The sequence below is a fragment of the Heterostelium album genome (assembly GCF_000004825.1).
Source record: "Heterostelium album PN500 unplaced genomic scaffold PPL_scaffold10, whole genome shotgun sequence".
Taxonomy (NCBI): Eukaryota; Evosea; class Eumycetozoa; order Acytosteliales; family Acytosteliaceae; genus Heterostelium; species Heterostelium album.
Window position 1 is genome coordinate 247,740 of NW_008805072.1, and position 21,087 is coordinate 268,826.

The 21,087-nt window shown below is 37.6% G+C and overlaps 6 protein-coding genes across 6 annotated transcripts; 5 read left to right on the forward strand and 1 right to left on the reverse strand.

The window, feature by feature from the left end:
* Positions 1-487: 487 nt before the first annotated feature.
* On the forward strand, positions 488-2,936 carry ada (adenosine deaminase; the record flags this gene model as incomplete). Its single annotated transcript, XM_020582874.1, has 5 exons — positions 488-728; positions 815-1,277; positions 1,350-1,911; positions 2,017-2,341; positions 2,401-2,936. 5 exons carry the CDS (start codon positions 488-490, stop codon positions 2,934-2,936), a joined length of 2,127 nt encoding a protein of 708 aa, XP_020429655.1.
* A 106-nt stretch (positions 2,937-3,042) lies between these two features.
* PPL_12131 (uncharacterized protein) lies at positions 3,043-3,975 on the forward strand (the record flags this gene model as incomplete). The annotated part of the gene is made up of 3 exons (XM_020582875.1): positions 3,043-3,046; positions 3,109-3,640; positions 3,927-3,975. 3 exons carry the CDS (start codon positions 3,043-3,045, stop codon positions 3,973-3,975), a joined length of 585 nt encoding a protein of 194 aa, XP_020429656.1.
* A 1,072-nt stretch (positions 3,976-5,047) lies between these two features.
* Positions 5,048-5,961, forward strand: PPL_12132 (PQ-loop repeat-containing protein; the record flags this gene model as incomplete). The annotated part of the gene is made up of 3 exons (XM_020582876.1): positions 5,048-5,438; positions 5,568-5,736; positions 5,811-5,961. The coding sequence occupies 3 exons, from the start codon at positions 5,048-5,050 to the stop codon at positions 5,959-5,961; spliced, it is 711 nt and encodes a 236-aa protein (XP_020429657.1).
* A 1,132-nt stretch (positions 5,962-7,093) lies between these two features.
* On the forward strand, positions 7,094-12,426 carry cotA (uncharacterized protein; the record flags this gene model as incomplete). Its single annotated transcript, XM_020582877.1, has 7 exons — positions 7,094-7,163; positions 7,263-7,550; positions 7,580-7,753; positions 7,836-9,873; positions 9,940-11,659; positions 11,758-12,077; positions 12,363-12,426. The coding sequence occupies 7 exons, from the start codon at positions 7,094-7,096 to the stop codon at positions 12,424-12,426; spliced, it is 4,674 nt and encodes a 1,557-aa protein (XP_020429658.1).
* A 403-nt stretch (positions 12,427-12,829) lies between these two features.
* Positions 12,830-19,335, forward strand: PPL_12134 (dopey family protein; the record flags this gene model as incomplete). Its single annotated transcript, XM_020582878.1, has 10 exons — positions 12,830-12,842; positions 12,912-13,019; positions 13,149-13,180; positions 13,273-13,642; positions 13,728-14,081; positions 14,114-14,319; positions 14,624-17,913; positions 17,988-18,199; positions 18,272-18,507; positions 18,712-19,335. 10 exons carry the CDS (start codon positions 12,830-12,832, stop codon positions 19,333-19,335), a joined length of 5,445 nt encoding a protein of 1,814 aa, XP_020429659.1.
* Positions 19,336-19,421: 86 nt separating this feature from the next.
* PPL_12135 (uncharacterized protein) lies at positions 19,422-20,425 on the reverse strand (the record flags this gene model as incomplete). The annotated part of the gene is made up of 2 exons (XM_020582879.1): positions 19,422-19,504; positions 19,576-20,425. The coding sequence occupies 2 exons, from the start codon at positions 20,423-20,425 to the stop codon at positions 19,422-19,424; spliced, it is 933 nt and encodes a 310-aa protein (XP_020429660.1).
* Positions 20,426-21,087: the final 662 nt, after the last annotated feature.

The window sequence follows — 21,087 nt, forward strand, 5'->3', positions numbered from 1 at the left end:
GATATGAAGGTTTCATTTTATTTATTTTTTTATGAATTAAAACAATATTAGTTTATAAATATTAAAATTGAATGTTTTAAAACTTTACTTGGAAAACAATTATATTGGATCTTATATTCTTCCAATTAGGTTTACTTTCTCCTCATTTCTCAAGTATTGTATTAAATATGTAATAGTTCAATTAATTTCCTTTTTAAATCAAATTTAGCCAATGATTGTCAACAAAAAAAAAAAAAAAAGAAAAAAAAAAAAGTCAAAACAACATACCAGGTTTCAGATTTTTTACCTAAGATTTATGTGTTGATTTTTTTTTAATTTAAACCAGATTTTTTCATTTTTATCTTAAAAAATTAATTGATTTTATTTAAATAAATGATGAGTTTTTAGTTTTTAAAAAGGTTTTTTGATCAACTGTTCTGTTTTATTTAATTTGTAATAATACCTTACCTACAAGTAATAATAAAACAAATATAATAATAGTAATAAGATGTCAAAAGAGATAACATTAGATATTTGTAAACTATTACCAAAAGCAGAGTTACATCGTCATTTAGATGGTTCAATTCGATTGAATACCCTGGTGGAGTTGGCATTAGAACAAAACATTCCACTGCCAACCTATGATCTCGATAAGATTGGTGATTACATTCTCAAAGACAAGAATTGCAATGGTTTACCACATTTCCTTGAGGCATTCCAATATACTTGTGCTGTAATGCAAACTGCCTGTAAGTTTAAAAGTTAAAGTTTAAACATTCAAATGTAATGTAGTGTAGTGCATATTTATAAACTAATATTGTATATCGATTATTAGCTTCAATTACAAGAATATTCTATGAGATGTGTGAAGATGCTCATTTGGATGGTGTTACCTATTTGGAAGTGAGATTCAGTCCTGTCCTTCATATTAACAATGGACTGTCGTTGGCCGGTGTAATGGAAGCGGTTTGCGATGGTCTGGCGTTGGTCGAGTTGAACCTGACCATCAAGGTGAGAATCATTGTTTGTGGTTTGCGTCATTTGGATCCATCGGTCACCAAGGATCTTGCAGAGATTGCATGGCGTTATCGTAATAAAGGTGTGGTTGCATTCGATTTGGCTGGTGCTGAAAACGGCTACTCCTCGGTGCTCCACAAAGAAGCATTCGCCTTGATCCGTCAGAAAGGAGTCAATTGTACACTTCACTCTGGTGAAGATTCCTCATGGGTATCGGTTGCCGATTCCATCCATTGTGGAGCACATCGTATTGGGCATGGAATTGCCGTACAAGAAAATGAGTATGCATGCAATTAATTAAGAGATAATAACAAAAAAAAAGATGATAAAAACTAATTATAATTTTCAAAAAGAGCTCTCTTGAACTACATGGTAAATAGACGTATTCCAATTGAATGTTGTATCACCAGTAACTATCAGATCAAGGGAATTGAATCGCCAGCTGCTCATCCCATTAGAAAGTATTTCGATGCCGGTGCTGTCGTTGCTTTGTGCTGTGACAATGTGACTATGTCCAATATCAATTTGTCGGGAGAATTCAAGTTGGCAATCGACACTTTCAATTTCCAAGTGGAGGAAGTAGTACGTCTGATTGACCATTCGTTCTCAGCGGCATTTATTGAATCGCCACTCAAGAAGATGTTGAGAATCAATGCTGTTCATCGTGCTATCCAGGTATTCAAGGAGAATGGCTACGACGTCTCTGGTGTCCTAGCGAATAAACACTACTATTTGGAGCACGGTGTCGATGTCAATTGTCAGTCTGCCATTCCAAAGCCTGTACAAAGCACACCACCCAAGGTAACACTGGAGATGTTGAAATCACTTCCAAAAGCAGATCTTCACTGTCGTTTCGACGGATCGGTTTCGGTCGAGCAGATGTGGCGTGAAATCGAATTGGCCAAAATCGATTTGGTAAAGGAATTCAAGCTGAAGCACCCTTGTGCCGATTTCAGCCAATTCAAATTGCTGCTACAAAATCAATCGCATACCGACCAATCGATCTTGCTTGCCAAACAGATTATGAATTCACTGTTGCAATCGAAGGAGCAAATCGAAAGAGGATTCGATGATATCATTGAAACCGCTATTAAAGACAATGTTTTATACATGGAGATGGCAATCAGACCTGCATCCCATTTGAAACAGCTAAAATCACAGGAACAAGTCTTGGATATTTTAATTGCCGCCAAACAGAAATGGGAGGCAACCGACAAAATTAAAATATCATTCGTTATTTACATATCGCCAAACAGTGATGATCCAATCGATGCTCTAAACACAGCCAAATTAGCAGTATCCAATAAAAACAATGGTGTTTGTGGATTTGGTATTTTTGGAAGTGGTATGTATTTTATCTTTTTGATGTTGTTTCTTTTTAATACTAATTGGATATTATTTTAGAACAAATACCACCAAGTGAAATGCATTACTATTCAAAGACTTTGGATTATTTAAAATCTGAAAATTTCAATATTGTTCAATTCTGTGGAAAATCAGATATCGACTCGGTTGTTTCCACCATTCATGTGTCGGGAGCGTCGCGTCTCTCTGGAGCTTTCCAAATTCACAAGTATCCAAGAATGATGCAATACCTCTCGGCCTATTCCATTCCAATCGAGTTGAGTCTTACCGATAAGCTCAAGGTATTCACAGCCGACATGTCATTCACTACACCAATCAGACATCTACTCGACTCCAACGTCCCAGTGGTGATCTGCACCTTCCGAAGCAGTCTCTACTCCATCTCCAGAGCCCAAATGTTGTTGGAGATCGTTAACAATTCACAACTCAATTTGAAGCATGTATTCTCGCTGTTGAGAAATTCCTATTCCTTCAACTTCCAATCGCACACCTCCAAACAACAATTGAAAAAGAAATTCTATTCATTATCCAATGAATATTTGCAATCAATCAATATTAATATTGATACTTTATAAAAAGATAAATAATAAAATTTATAAATAAACAATAATAAAATAATAATATTTATTTATTCAGAAAAATGTCATAGGAAATTAATTTGTTATCAATTTTATTACCCTAATGGGTTTTTGTGGTTCTTTCTTTTTGATGGTTTTAACAATTTAGTATTTCAAATATGAATTGAAGGTGTTGTGGTTGTTGTCCTAGATGTTGTCATTATCCCAGTGGTCGTCACTCTCCTCCTCCCAATTGTTGTCTCTATCCCAGTGGTCGTCTTTGTCCCAGTGGTCGTCTTTGTCCCGGTGGTCATCACTCTCCTCCCAGTGGTCGTCTCTATCCCAGTGGTCGTCTTTGTCCCAGTGGTCGTCCTTGTCCCAATGGTCGTCTTTGTCCCGGTGGTCATCACTCTCCTCCCAGTGGTTGTCTCTATCCCAGTGGTCGTCTTTGTCCCGGTGGTCATCACTCTCATCCCAGTGGTTGTCTCTATCCCAGTGGTCGTCTTTGTCCCAGTGGTCGTCTCTATCCCAGTGGTCGTCTCTATCCCAGTGGTCGTCTCTATCCCAGTGGTCGTCTCTATCCCAGTGGTCGTCTTTGTCCCAATGGTCGTCTTTGTCCCAGTCATCCTTTCCCCAGTGGTCGTCTTTGTCCCAGTGGTCGTCTTTGTCCCAGTGGTCGTCTTTGTCCCAATGGTCATCATTGTGATCACAACATCCCATTGGTACACATACTCTAGCGTTTTGGTAGGAGGCACAAATCTTACCCTCTGGACATTTGACATCCTTACAACATCCGACGTCATTTGGTGCACAATAGTGAACTCCATCTCTGACTTGGACAATCTTTCCTGGTGGACAATGAATGGGTCTGGGTCTCTTACAGTGAATTGGAACACAAACAGCTTGTCCTTTGATCGAAGCACAAACATGTTGTCTTGGACACGCTACATCAGTGCAACATCCAATATCATTTGGTGCGCAATGTTTTACACCATTATATATCTGAAGTATTTCATTTGGTTTACATTTAGGTGGTCTCTCTTCTTTAATTGTTTAAAAAAAAATGTTTAAAAAAAATAAAATAAGAAAAAATTAGTTTTCAAAAATAATAATTATCAGAATTAAATAATTAATAGAAATAATTAATTCTTACCAAAGCCAGCACGACAACATGAAATAAATAAAACTAACAATACAAAACTATATAGTTTTAACATTTTTTAATATTATTATTATATTTACTAATATAATAATCTATAGTTCTTTGTTTTTGTTCTATTTCTATATTAAAAAATAAATAATTATTAACTTTATTGATACAAATTTTGATTTGAACTAACAAAAACAAGTATTATAAATGAATTAAAATGTAATGTCAACACAGCTTTATGTAAATACAATATGAAATCAAATTGATCATACTAATAATAACACTCAATTTTCGTAAGGATATTTCAACACACATATATACACTAAATGAATTCAATCATATTTGAGTCAACACCTGACTGAACATACAAAAAAAATAATCAATGAGAACACGTGTGTATTTGTATGATTTTGATTATTTATTTCCACCTGTGTGTTTGAAAAAAAAATAAAAATAAATAAAAAAACCAAAATAATATTGAATCAAAAAAAAGAATACCATCCACTATGATAATTCTTTTTTATTGATATATTTATTTGATTGATATACATAACTATCTAAATTTTTAACACATTCTTTGGGCACAAATAAAAACTTTTATTAATAATAGTTTATTTATTTTTTTATTTTATTTTATTTTTTAAAAAAAAAAGAAAATATAGAAATATGAAAAAAATAATATTTATTTAATAGATAAATATCTATTTAAATACATTCAAAATAAAAGTAATAATTGTAAACAAATAAATATATACCATTGATAGATAATTTGAATTTTTTTTTAAATTTAACACTTTTTTTTTTTTTTTTTTTTTTTTTTTAGGTCAATGACTTGAAATTTTTTTAATTTTTCAGATAAATTTACTTTTTATTAATTTAATTAATACATATTAATATATATAATATTATTATATATATTAGTTAGTAGGTAAGAGTTGAGTTGTATTTATTTAAATAAATAAATTTATTTATAAATTGTATGAAAATTAGTAAAGATACGCTGTTGGAATCATTAAAGATAATAAGTAGTGGTGAAATGGTATTTTCATTGATTATGGTGTTTGGACCGGTGATCGGTTATGTCTCACAGTACAAATCGATGAAAGAGACACGCAATGCCGAGGCATTCAGTAGTAAGGTATCGCTGATATTGCTACTCTCCAATATACTGCGATGTTACTTCTGGATAGGCGAGCGATTCGAAACCACCTTGCTCTACCAAGCGTTGGTAATGATCGTTGCACAACTCCTCATGTTGCAACTGACCGTCTCACTGAAGGCATCCGACTCGATTTCGAGATCACGTCGATCACTCTCACAATCATTCACCGCCCAGCCATTCTGGGAATGGGATAGTCTTTCTCCTTATTGTAAGTTAATTGTTATTTGTTGCGAGCAACAATTATTGTACAACAAGAGAAAGAGAGATAAGATAAGATAAGCTAAGCTAAGCTAACACTCAATTCAATTTCAAATTCAATTTCAATCAATTAAAATAGTGATGTTTTTGGCAGGATATAGTGGATTGTTTATGTTACTCACAATGATGTTCTATGGATCCAGTTCATTCTTTGATCTCTTAGGTACATTATCATTGACCATCGAGGCTATGTTGGGAGTTCCACAACTCTATCAGAACTATAAGAATGGATCTGCCAAAGGATTAAGGTAAGAAAGAAAGAAAGATTCCATTCTTTAAATAATAGGAAACTAACAAAAACAAATCAATTTGATTATTATAGTTTTGTTTTAATTGGATCTTGGTTCCTTGGTGATTTATTCAAAACATTGTATTTCTTCTATAATAACTCGCCAAATCAATTCATCTATTGTGGTCTCTTCCAATTGTTTGTCGATGTCGCTATTTCCTATCAAATTTTGACATACAAGTGAATTGTTATTGTAAAATAATAAATAATAGTTTGAATAAATAATTATAATCTACTTGTTTCGCTCAAGCTTTTCGAAATACAATAGAAACCATTTGATTTTTCTAGAAAAATATATGTTCTGTAAGTTGATCGTATGAATCATATTTATATATATAGATCAGATCTAGTTTTTGTTACAAAAAAAGAAGAAGAACACACAATACAATTTCTTTCCTTTCTTTCTTTTTTTGACTGATATGTTAATTGTAAATGGGTTATTTGTATTGTTAGGTTTACTCTAGTGGTTAACATATTAAGAACTTCTTCAATATTTTTTTAACTAGACTACTTATATATATATTATTATCGGATTTGTATGTTGATAAACAAAAAAAAAAAAGAGTGGTTTCAATCCCTTTTTGAAAAAAAACCTAAGTTTATATAATAATAAGTTGGTTTATTCATTAATGTAATAAATTAAATTATGCTCATAGTGTTGATTGTGACTTCACAAGGTAAGAGTGGGGTTTTTACAACAAAAAAAAATTCAATCAAAAAAATCAGGTGAACAACAAATAAACAAACAAAATACGCACACGCACACACAAACAAACAATAACACACAAAAGAGAAAAGCAAAAACAACAACAATCAAATTATAATATTAAATCTTGTTTTTCATATGATTGATTCATTCTATTATTATACATCAGTGTTTTTACTCATCATTGTGTGTCACTGAATATGAAAATTAATTACAAATCATTTTAAAATCAATGGATAACAAACAACCCACACTACCTACACTTCAATGTGTAATCAAAACGTAAAGATCAATGATTTAATAATAATAAAAATGTTATTAAAAAGAGGATAGAATTTAATATATTCGTATAGGTTCAATTGAATTAAATATTATTTTGGTACCTTTTCTTCATCATCTTCACTTGGTAGTATTATTTGTTTGTTATTATCTATTTAATACCTTTGTTCCAAATCATATTATTATTCATAACATTGGAATTATTTATTTGTTGCCAGAACTATTTTTTTATTTTTAAAAATACATATAAGAATAACATTATTATATAGTATAATATTATTATAACTTTCAAATAGTACCAACAACAACTACAGCACCAAAATAAATAAAAATGGGTACAAGAAGGTATCTATTATTGTTATATTGTGCTATTACAATAGTATCTATGGTTAATGCACAAGGTTTGTTTTCATTCATAGCAAATCTTTCTCTGTCCAGATAAAAGTATTATTACTTGGAAAAAATTAATATTTTTTTTTTTTGAATAAATATTTTTATAGATGTTTGTGCAAATCATAGATGTTCCAGTGGATTTACGTGTATTAATCAAGGAGGAATAGCCACATGTGTTGTATCGTCGGGATCACAATCAGGCTCACAAACTGGTTCACAAACTGGTTCACAGACCGGTACTTCTGGTTCCGGAAGAAACTGTCAGAATGACGCACAATGCGGATGGGGATATTGGTGTGATCTATCCGATTCACAATGTAAGCCATGGTCTTCTTCATCACAATCTTCAGGACAAACAGGAACATCTGGTTCATCATCAACTGGATCCGATGCCAGTAAGTATTCGTTTTTTTTTTTTTTTCAGAGTTAATTATTATATTATATCATTTAAATTTCATAGTTTGTGCAGACTTTAGATGTTATGGTGGATTGGTATGTGTTAACCAAAATGGTGTTGCCACTTGTGTAAAACCAAGTCAAGTCACCACTGGATCACAAACTGGAAGTTCTGGTTCATCAACAACTGGATCCGATGCAAGTAAGTATTCGTTTTTTCAAATTCTTTTTTCAAGATTAAAACCAAATAATTAATAATTTATATTTACATTTTAATTTCATAGTTTGTGCAAACTTTAGATGTTACGGTGGATTGGTATGTGTTAACCAAAATGGTGTGGCCACATGTGTAAAACCAAGTCAAGTCACCACTGGATCACAAACTGGAAGTTCTGGATCGGGTGGATGTCAAAACGATGCCCAGTGTGGTTGGGGATTCTGGTGTGACAGACAAGCCAATCAATGTAAACCATGGTCAACATCAGCACAAACTGGTAGTTCAGGATCACAAACATCGGGAAGTGGATGTCAAAACGATGCCCAGTGCGGTTGGGGATTCTGGTGTGACAGACAAGCCAATCAATGCAAACCATGGTCATCGTCAGGCCAGAGTGCTGCTATAACCAACACTGGAGGTATTGGTGCATGTGCCAACTTCTACTGTCCAACCGGATCACATTGTATCCTTCAGAACGGACAACCATTCTGTCTGCAAGATGGATCAGCCACCACTGGAGGTGACAATATTGTTGATCAAATCTGTAGTACCATCCAATGTCCACCAGGAACCACTTGCGCTCTTGTCAATGGAAAACCACGTTGTCTACTCTCTGGAAACACTCTTATCCCAACATCGGCTGGAAGTGCTTCTATATCTGCATCAACAACTGCAACAACTATCGCATCCACCGCCTCTACCATTGCGACAACCACCGCTACAACCACAGGAATTCCATCCTCTGGAATTTCCACTACTGCTTCAACCGTTGCATCAACAATTGCCACCACCGCATCAACTGTTGCGTCAACTGTCGCATCAACAATTGCTACCACTGCTTCATCTGCATCCGCTTCAACAACTGCATCAACTATTGCAACCACTGCCTCTACCATCGCAACAACCACCGCCACAACAGGAATTCCATCCTCTGGTATTTCCACCACCGCCTCAACTGTTGCATCAACCATTGCCACTACCGCATCAACTGTTGCATCGACTGTTGCTTCAACTACTGCTACAACCGGTCGTCCAACAGGTGCATCAACGGTCGCCTCAACTGTTGCTTCAACTGTTGCATCGACTGTTGCCTCAACCACTGCATCTACAACCGGTCCAGCTTCAACAATGACCCAAACCACCACTGCTTCAACTGTTGCATCAACTGTTGCTTCAACAACTGCATCAACTACTGGTCGTCCAACTACCACAGCATCAACCGTTGCATCAACCGTTGCTAGTACCGCATCGACTATTGCCTCAACTGTTGCCTCAACAACTGCAACATCTGCATCCGCATCCGCTTCAACAACCGCTTCAACTACTGCATCAACTGTTGCCTCAACAACTGCAACAACCACCGGACCAGCTTCAACAATCACCCAAACCACCACTGCCACCACAACTGCGACCACCACTGCAACTACCACCAATAGACCAGTCACCACAACTGCAACAACCACCGCCACAACAACTGCAACAACCACCGGTCCAGCTTCGACAATCACCCAAACCACAACTGCATCAACCGTTGCAACTACCACCAACAGACCATCAACTTCTAGACCAACTACTGGTGCCACCACTGGATCTCCAGCCACCACTAGTGCTCTAACTCCAGCAACCACTGCTCCAGCAACCACTGCTCCAGCTACCACTGCTCCAGCTACCACTGCTCCAGCAACCACTGCTCCAGCTACCACTGCTCCAGCAACCACTGCTCCAGCAACCACTGCTCCAGCTACAACTGCTCCAGCTACAACTGCTCCAGCTACAACTGCTCCAGCTACAACTGCCCCAGCAACTACTGGTCCAGCAACAACCGCTCCAGCTACCACTGCCCCAGCTACTACTGGTCCAGCAACAACTGCTCCAGCTACCACTGCCCCAGCTACTACTGGTCCAGCAACAACTGCTCCAGCTACCACTGCCCCAGCTACTACTGGTCCAGCAACTACTGCCCCAGCAACAACTGCCCCAGCAACTACTGCCCCAGCTACTACTGGTCCAGCAACTACTGGCCCAGCAAATCCAATCAAATACTCTCTCAATGGTTATGCATGGTGGGATAAAAACGCCAATGGTGGTGACAATTCAGGAGAACCGTATGTATTTTATTATAAAATTTTTTAAATAACTTTTACAATGTTAACATTTGTACATTACAATAGATATCTTGGACAAATAACTGGAACATTGACAAAAGAGAATGGTGAAGTAGTCACTACATTCACTACTGATGCATCAAAGAAGAACAACGGTGCATTCAAAATTGACAATTTAGATCCAGGAAAGTATTGTGTTACAATGACTGATGCAAGCGGTAAATATATCGATGCTCCAGTTGGAACTGACAACAAATTTACCAATGGACAATATTGTTTCACTCTTGACGAATCCACTGCACCAAACCAGTCAATGACTATTGCCGCTGGAATGGTACCATCGCCAACCAACATCACTCCACAATACACCGTTCAAGGATACGCCTGGCTCGACAACAACGCCAATGGAAATGACAACGGCGGTGAACCATACCTCGGAGATATCTCTGGTGTTCTCACCGATGTCGATGGAAACACAGTGAATACATTCACCACCAAGGCCAGTGACAAAGACAATGCATTCTCTATCCCCAATCTTGATCCAGGACACTACTGCTTGAAGATGACCGATCCAACCGGTAAATATGTTTCCGCTCCGGTTGGAAACGACAACAAATTCGTCAATGGAGAATATTGTTTCGATTTGACTCCATCCGGTACCAACCCCAACAATGTCTTGAAGGTTCCTGCCGGTTTCGTCCCAGCTCCCACTACCCCACCACCAGACTACAGTGTCAGTGGTTACGCATTTTGGGACATAAATAACAACGGTGCCGACGATAGTGGAGAACCATACTTGACTGGACTGACCGGTACCATTAAGAACTCGAATGGCGATGTCGTTTCGACATTCGTTACCGACGGTGCCGAGAGGACCAATGGATTCAGCGCAACTCTTCCAGGACCAGACACCTACTGCATTGAGCTGACCGATCCTAAAAATCAATTCCAATCGGCAGCGGTCGGTACTGACAACAAGTTTGTCAACCAGAACTACTGCTTCGATGTCACCCCAAGCAATCCAACCGCCAGAGCAATCGAAGGTATGATTCCAACGCAAAACTACTCTGTCAATGCCTACACCTTCGAAGACCAGAACGCAGACGGTGCCGACGATACCTCTGAACCATACATCAGCGGTCTTGAGGGTGGATTGCTCTACATGTTTGGAGACTCTGACATAGGTTCGCACATCGTCAACTGGACAACCGACGCCACAAAGGCAAAGACTGACTTCACCGACGCCAATCTTCCCGCCGGTAGATATTGTGTTATCTACGAAAAGACACCGTTCTACACTCCAACCGTCGTTGGAACATCCAACAAGATGGACGTAAACAATCAGAGTACCTGCTTCGTGCTCGGACCAGACAATCCCAGCCAAACCGTCGTATCTGGATTCAAAAAGACAAAGACCTACAATATCGACTCCAGACCTATTTTTGATCGTAACCACGATGGTGCCGACGCTTCCGGTGAACCATATCTTGCCAATATCACCATGACTCTCACGGACTCAGATGGAAATGTCATTGCCACCGACTCTGGTGAGACTAGCAAAGCTCGTATCAGACAAGATGTTGTAGCAGGCGACTATTGTCTCCAGTTCACCGATCCCGCCGATTACTTTGGAACATCGGTTTTAGGCAGTGACAACAGTTTTGTCGATAGCACATATTGTTTCACCGTCGACGATACCACCGTTCCTACCGGTAGTAAACTAGCGGATGCCTACCTCTATCCAAAGAAATTCATTACCACCAAGTTCTACTCTTGGGAAGATAAGGTAAGAAGTTTTCAGAATATTATTAAAAAATACAATGTTTCAACAATCAACAATTGCTAACAAAAATTTTCTTTGCTTTTAAAAAAAAACAATATTAGAATGGAGATGGTCTAGATGTAACTGGAGAGCCGTATGTTGCCGGTGTAAAGGGAACATTGAATAATATTCGTTATGGATTCCCTACAAACTTCCCTAATCCAACCTTTACAACTCCAGACGCAACCACCAAGACCGATCAATTCACCACAGCGGTCGGAGGTGAGAACTGTCTCACTGTCACCGCATTACCAACCGACTATAAACTCACTGTTGTCGGAGTTACCAACAAAATCGCAGCAGTCGACACTCCCTATTGTTTCGACCTCACCAGTGACACCACATTCGGAATTGGTCTACAAAAGACCACAAGAAGAAGATAGTAAATTAATTTAAACCAAATTTTTAACTTTCATATAATATAATAATATATTTGTATGTTTTTTTTAATTAATCAAAATAATAATAAAATAAATAAAATTTAAATAATATAACTTAAATTATGATGCTGCAAAGTGTTTGTTTTTTTAATAGATTTTTCATTGGAAAACTGCCAGTCAACTCTATCCTGATTGACTAAATTTATTAATAATACTACATAGTAGTATCAATAATGCTATGCTTTATCATTGGAAATAGACAACCAATATTATTATAAATTTATTAGCATTATAATTATCACTGAAATGATATTTCTTAATTTAATCATGATTCTACTCTCGATTAGTTAACAAGTATAAGCATCAATAAACTTCTTCAAGATAAAGCGATAACAATTCATAAACCTAACCAGGTTACATCCAAAAAAAAATCTTTTGTAAAAAAATCAAAATCAAAAATTTTTTTTTTTGAAAGACCAGGATTTTGGAAAACAAGTTAGTGGTAATAAATAAAAGTAACTTTTATATTTTTATTTTTTTCATTTTTAATTAAAAATAAAAATTCTATCTCTTTTTTAAAATATTTTAATATTAATATGATTTAATTAAAAGTTAAATTTCTTTTAATTTGTCAATTTTATTTATAATATATATACATATATAGTGTAATTTATTTTCATTTTTAATTTTATATTTATTTTTAATTTTATTTTAATAATATAATTTTATCAAAAAAGAAAGAAAGAAGAAAAGTATGGATTTAGAAGGTATGTTAATTATTATTATAAGTTTTAATTTGATTCATTCAAACCTATATATATTAATATAACACGCAGAGGGAGCTTCTAGTGATCCAAAATATAAACATTTCAACGATGATTTGAATGCAGTGTTGAGTGCATTCTCAAAGTCGGTGGAATGGGCAGATCTCGTTAAATGGCTAGGTAAATTCGGTAGAGTCTTTGAAAAGTACCCGAAATCAACATGTATACAACAGAAACTACTACTTTCAAAGCGTCTATCACAGTGTTTAAACCCTTCATTGCCAAGTGGTTGTCATTCTCAAACATTAGATACATATGAATTGATATTCAGTAGAATTGGTGTATGTTTTAAATTGTAGTTTTCGATTACTTTACATACTTATTAATTAATAATATATCGTCATTATTATTATTATTATTATTATTGTTGTAGCAAGATAAATTAGCTATAGATATCGCTATTTATTCGAATGGTTTGTTTCCTTTGTTCAGACATGCAAGTACCGATGTTAGATTCAAGTTGTTGTCGTTGTACGAAAAGTTCTTGTTGCCGTTGGGACACAAGCTGCACTCGAGCTTAAACGGTATAGTGTCGTCGTTGTTACCGGGTTTGGAAGAGGGCAACGGTGAGATGTACGAATCGGTAAAGAAACTCTTGGAATCAATTCAAAAGTCGACGGCAACCACACTATTCTATCAAGCCATTTGGAAATCAATGGTAACGACATCATACAACAGACAATCGGCAATCGATTTCCTCTTGAAACATCTACCAAGAAATTTCGAAGATGTTACACTTCAAGGTAAAAACAACAACAACAACAACAAAACAATATATAACAATTAGATTATTATATTAATATATTGTATGATATAATTATCATTTAGCTACATTTTTACCAGAAAAGAATAATTTAGTTGCACAGGCTTTGTATGAATCGTTGATGGATCCATTGTCGTTGGTGCAGAGAAGTACGTTGGAGTTGATTACTGGTTACTTTCCGATTTCAATAAAGATATTCTCAGAGGATGCTCTGCAGAATATTATAATGGCGGCAGTCAAGGTGGTCGTTCATAAAGATGCATCGTTGAATAAACGTTTGAATTCATGGTTGTTAGGAACTGGCAAGGAGAAAGATAGCAATAAGGATAAAGAAAACAACAATAATAAGGATAATATGAATAATAGTAGTGGTAGTATCAATGTTGTTCAAAGCAACATCAGTTACTTTGTAAATTACGGTAAGAAACCAACGATCAAAGCATTTAAAAAGTTGTTGAACAACGTGCTGAATCCGCTCGATTTCAATGTGGTTCCGCAACTACAACAGCTGCAATCGCAGCAGCAACAACAAGCACAACAGAAAAAAGTAAAGGAGATGACATCGGTTTTCGTTATACTCACTACGCTCTTCCAGAAGGAGGAGTTCCAAGAGCTGCTCGACGGCATCATGCTCGACATTCTTCGTTGTCTCTACAAGTATAAGGAGGGATATCCCTTCTCCAGAGATATAGTTCGTCATATCGACGATGTATTTGGATCGATTAGCGATCACCGTTTGCTTTGGAACTTTTTGAGTCAGTTGCTAACATTCACAGAGACAACGCAGCCTGCCGACTCTATCGAGAATGTCAAGCTGGTCGAAGCACTACTCGATGTCATCCCACTCTCTGTCGAGGATGTACAAACAAACTTCTTACCCTCCCTGTTACTTGCCATCACCAGATCGATGCGATTCGTTCTGATAGCACGTGACAATCAGCTGATTATATCGTTTACACAGATGTGTCTGCGTCTGATCGGTAAGATCATTGTCGGCGACCAACACGCGCAACACCAACAACAGCAACAAGTGAATCTCATCGATTGCATCGAAACATTCCAAGATTATTTTGTGATACTGTGTGGCTATGTCACCGAGAATCTCAGTCGTCTGAATCCACCACAGACCACAACGCTCTTCCCGCTCACACCACTCTCGGGAAGCGCCACCAACAGTCCATCGCTGCTGTCACAGTCTGTGCTTCTCCAACAGCAAATCGCATCGTCTTCAGGCTCACAATTCTCATTCGTCACAAACAGTGATATCTTTATTATTCTCGATCTTTCGCTACAGGTTCTGGTTGGACTGGTTCATCAATTCCGTACTTCGCCAGGCGGACAGTCACCAGCAGCTTCATCGCCACTGCTCGAATCTTCAATGCCAAAGTGGTTCCTACCAATCTTTAGTTTCTGTATGTCGGATAACCCATTCATCAGTTGTCTGGCGATCAAGTCATTCATCAGTCTTGCCAACAAACACGGTGAGAACAATCTCAGTCGCAGCTTCCGTAGTATCATCACCACCAGCCATTTCTCACAACTCGCCAAGAAGCTGTGGAGCATGCTCGAACCAAACAACTGCTCTGTACACTACAAAGTTGCATCGCTCTACTTACAGCTACGTGAAATGAACGAGGATGCATGCTCGTCGGTCATCGCAGAGGCAATGCTCGATACAAATCTGAACAATCGTGTCGAAGGCTACCAAAAGTTTGCGCTATTCTGGCGTCTCACTGGTGAACTTGGAAACACATCTGTTCCATTCTCAAACACTCTGTTCTTGATGTTGGATTCGCTTCACGACGACCAACCAATCATTCGTTTGACCGGACACACCTGGCTAGCCGACAGTATCTCGAAAGCTGAGAGAATATTGGATCCACTGCTGATAATCCTACTCGATAAATCGACGATCCGATTCAATCATATCTATCAATCGATGTACGACGCGCGTCGTGTTATCTATGCCTTCAAAGTGCTGAAAGGTATCATCGAGTGTGACTTTAAACTGTTCATTCACCACGTCATTGAGAAACCAATCTCCAAAGATATCCTGTCGTTGAACGAAGCGCAATCACTCAATTTCCGTGAGACACCAAAAGCTAACGGTCCAAATTTGACTGGCGCCAAGCGACCCGGTGGAAAAGATGACAATCCACAGGTCACTCAGATGTCGTCGACTCCCTATATTTTCACAAACTACTCGAGCACACCGACCACCAGCAATACAACAGCTCCATCAACAACAGAAACCTCTTCAGATTTCCTCTTTATTCCAACCAATTCCTATATAGATTTGCTGGTTGTCGTTGCACTTCGTTTCCTCCAGGGCATGGTTCCACCTTCGACCGATCAATCCACCAAAGAAGGACAGTCGTTTGCTTCTCAGAACGATGTTGTTCAGATTTGCGCAGCTGAATTCCTCCAATATCTGCTGAATCAAACATCGATCCAACCACAGAAAGCAATTGAAATCGCCAACTACATTCAAGAGCCAATTCTTCAGAACTTGGCACAAGCAGTATCCTCCAGCAATATGGTGTTACAAGTACATCTACTCTCACTGTTGAGATCTATCGTGTTGATTGACTCGTCGCCAAACACACTACCTTCATCTCCATCGTGGTCTGGCTTTAGCGGTGCCGGTGGCGATGGTACCAACAGCAACAGCAATAACGCACTTGGAAACACTTCAATCAACTCGATCACACAATCCACTATGTTCCTTCAGACCACTGTTGTCGGTCTGATTCAACCGTCGTCTCGCTTCAACATCAGATTCTACTGGCTCGATTTTATAACGTTCTGTTTGCCGAGAATGGCCAACTCTGCTCAACTACCACATGTGGTGATGACCATCATCAATTGTCTGCGCGATCTCCTGATATCGTTCGACAGTCGTTCACTCTATGACAGTCTGACATCGCGTGACATCATTGTACTATTAAAGAGTTTGACATTCATCTTGAAATTCTCTGTTCTCGAACCGATCACACCGTTCGACAGAGTATCGAACGAAGAGCAAATCACCAACCGTAGCGGTGCATTGGGTGGTGTTCGTCTGCTGACCGATTTCGTAAAGGATGTATTCACCTCGGACATCGATCCATCGACCACACTGACACCGATCGGCAAAGCGAAAGAAGAGATACTCAGAGAGCTACCTTCGATACTGGCACCGCTCCTCAAGGTTTGGGGACCACCCAAGTCGACAAACTCCAAGATTTCAATGTCAACCGATGTATCGTCGGACACTCACAACAAGTTTGCCATTCAGGATTTGATTACTCACATCATGGATCCATTCATGACAAAGTATCCAACCTATTTCTTGGGTTCGATCATCGACATCTGGCAGAAAACCGATCTCAACACACAGGAATCAGTCAACACTCGTAAAGTGATCATGGAGATACTCAACAGTTTGGAGTCGGTGCGTGAGGAAACAATGTTCCAGTCGCTCTACCAGATTCTCTCGAGTCTTCACATTCAGGAGCGTGCCAAACCACCTAAATCCACCATCCACAAGATCACCCTGAAAGAAGCTGCGCTCTACGACTTTGTCTATCGGTACATCGAGGAGTACACCTCGCTATTCGACGGTATCACCACTTCGTTCCTCTCGTTTGTTCGTGAGTCGCTACACAGCTCCAATCCAATGACATTCGTATCGCAGCTTCAAATCCTCAATGTCTACATCAAGAAGATGAGCGGTGAAGAAAAGTCTAAACATCCAATGAAGTACAAGAACAACAAGCGTGACCTACAAGATTTGATTCCCAAGATTGTCGAAGCTTGCTTTATGATCAGTGGTAAATCATTCAATGATATCTCAGCTATGTACATTCCACCATTGGTCGGTAGTACCGGCTCGGACATGTCGCCATCACGACCACCTTCAGTTGACACCAGAAACAGCAACAACAGCAATAATAATAATAATAACGACAACTCACTTCCACCATCGATGTTACAAACACCACCATCCGCTTATACATCAGCTGGTACCTCTATTGGTGAAGACTCTGGTTCGCGTGGACGTTCTTCTTCGGGTGGTGAACACGACTCTGGCACCAACCTCCTAAAGAGAGAAGCAAGTCGACTAAAGACACAAGTCAGTTTGAAATCATTGGTACATCTCTCAACAACATTATCCATTTTATTAGATGCCATTTTCGATGATAAAGAAAGAATTGCAACCATCTTGACAAACTCATTACACAATGTTGTTCCATATCTAAAATCTAAAGTGTAAGTAAACTGCTAAAAAAGTACTAGTTTTATATACGTGTTATTAACTTTTATTTATTTTCTTAACACATTAGTGATGTAAATAGAGAGAATTCATATTATGCAACTTGTTTATTCTCATCGCTATCAGATTATTCATATAACATCAAATCAATTAAAAAAGATGCATTGGAACTTTTCTTTGACGCCGACTTTTTCAAATCAGATCTAAAGACACTAGAACAAACTGGAAAGATAATCAATCAAATAATGATTCATGATAAGACTGCATTATCTGATTTCATAAGTAAGTTTAGAGGTTAATTAATAATAATTTAAAAATAGTTTTAATTAATCTTTATAAATTATTTTTCTATAGAAATTCTAAGTAAGAATTGGACTCCACCATCAGCTTTGATGTTTGTTAATAAGGAAACAGAGTATATGAATCGTGCTAAACAATTAAAGAGATTGTCATTCATTCTTTGGAGTGGTGCTGAGAATCAACATCTTCAAATGTTGACTCTGGTTCTCGAGAAGATTGTAGAATCACTGAGAATACCAAATGCCACTGTTTTACATCTACAGGTGTTCTTCTGTTTGCGTGTTTTACTGGTAAGAATTTCACATGAGAATCTCCGATCGTTCTGGCCAATCATTCTCTCGGAGCTGACCGACATCCTCTCGCATCCCGACAACGGTGAACTCGTTCTGGCAGCCTGCAAGTTCTTGGACTTGGCACTGACACTCCCGTCGATCACCGAGCAATTCTGTCTCTTTGAATGGGTGTTCATCAAGGACTGCTTCATCAAACAACAGGAGGCACCGTTCGTTCCGTTCATCGACAGCATTGCACAGAATCCAGTGCTCTACGACGAGGATAACGCTTCGCCATTCGTCTCACTCACTTCGTCCGGTCTGTTCGAGCAGAACAACGCATCCAACCAGCTGCTGCGTCCATGCATTATGATCCGATCGGTTGGCGATCTTCCCAATGGCTACAACGAGTTCAAGTCGTTCCTCTCGACGTTCTCCGCTACGATCTACCGTCGTCACATGACCAACAGCTCCGTGGACTATCAATTTATCAATGAACATCTCTGCTATGATTTCTCAGAGTTTGATGCAACTAAGATTGGCATTACATCTGACTGGACTCTATTGAATCAAATTACTAGTTCCAACAACAACAGCAATAATGATAAACGAAACTCTCTTGAACATTCATTGAATCATAGCGAATCGAATCAAGAAACAGAACAAACATCACCCACTTGGACAAGAACCAATCACACCACAACCAATGCAGGAGGATTCAAATCGACTATTAACTTTTTAGAAAGATCTAGAACATCAAGTTTAACATCTTCAAGCGAACAACCATCACCTCCACTCAACAGCTCACAAGATGAAGCAAATCAACAACAACAACAACAAATATAACCAAAACAAATCATTTAACGACTAATCATTTTTTTTAATAAAATAATATATACATATTTAAACAAACAAAAACATTGTAATCTTTATTATTTCCTAAAACTTTTAAGATAGGATATTGATTTTTTGATAAAACCTCCTTGTTGAGTATTATTATCTTGATTCTTTCTAACTATAATTATGAATAGAATACAATATTAATTAGTATTTAATATATTAATATCTTTTTAATAATATATTTACCAAAGAAATGATGATTATCAAAGTTACCTATAACATGTGACTGATAATAGTTATTTGACTTTAATAATCTGTTTTTGAGATTACTCTTGCCGGCACGTAAAATTAATTCGATTGTTTGTAATGATACACTTGCATCTAGTAGTTTCACAAATAGATTGACATCTTTGATTTGTTCACATATCGAGATACCAAGAGTAAGGTACTGTAGTGTTTGATTGATGGTCATAAGTTTCTCGAATCTTCCAATGTCAAGGTTTGACTGATAGCATTGTGTATCGAGTGACATTCTTACTAATGAACTATATGGTACTCCGATGTCTTCTATCCACGCCAGATTATCAGATATCAAAGTATCATATCTAATCTGTTTCAACGATGTAACATACTTGTTTGGATGTAGGAATATATCGTATCTATCTGTGCTATTACAAATGTGATGATTATCAAAGATACACAGGAATTTCAATTTCTCAAGTGTTGTATTGACAAGTTCTTCTTTTTGTGCTACAATACCTATTGGCAGCTGGTGATAGTTGTTTATCGCTCCAACAGTCAGCTTCTTAATACTAGGATTCGAGAGAATCCAAGAGAGAATTGCATCGCAAATATCCAGACTCAACGCAACCGATTGTAAAGTGCTTGTCTCTGATAGGTAGCTGATGATTGTCTCCAAGTTTGCTGCTGAGGAGAGTGTGAACGCTACTTTAGTGAGATTCTTGCATGCCGATAGGAATTTCATTTCATGTTGAATCGAAGCGTCGTGAAAAACGGTCAGTCTGAAATCTCTGAGAGTCTCAACACAATCGGTTGGCAACGGTGCATCTAGCTCACGCACTGTACTACAAATCATTCGTTCCAGCTGCGACTCTCTCAGTATTCTATTGCGAATCTCCATTGGTATTGTCTCGCGAAACTCGGTGGTCAGGTGAAATTTCGGGATGCATTTCAGTGGTACTTTGAGAGGGCTGAGATAACTCTTGTAGAATTGCACCTCCATCGACATCAAAGAAATTCCTATTAATCCGATCGGTCTGCCAGCTCGGTTGATAATGTCGATGATTCCAAGCTCGTTAAGTTCCCAAACAAAGTTGGCGTCCAACGTTATATAGTAGTGGCTACACAGCCTAGTAAAGTATGTTTTAAACTCTGTAAAAGAAAGGTCCCCTCTAGTGTATGGATATTGGAAAACCAGGTGTTTGACACCACTGAATACATTGTAATCCGAACGATCCAACAGGTTTCTCATGCCGGGTCCATCACAATTCACCTTAAAGTGCACGATACTCTCCTTCATGAAATCAAACCATCGCTTCGATACCAAATTCAAAGACAACCTCCATTTGAATGTCAAACATTGATCTTCAAATAAATGATGAAATATCTTTTTTTGTGTATATATCTCTAGATTATTACTTTTCATTTTCTGTTACATTAACTTAGAATATTTATTTTTTTTTTTTCAATCAATGATCAATTTAATTGTTATTATTAACATTTCATTTTTTAAAGTTA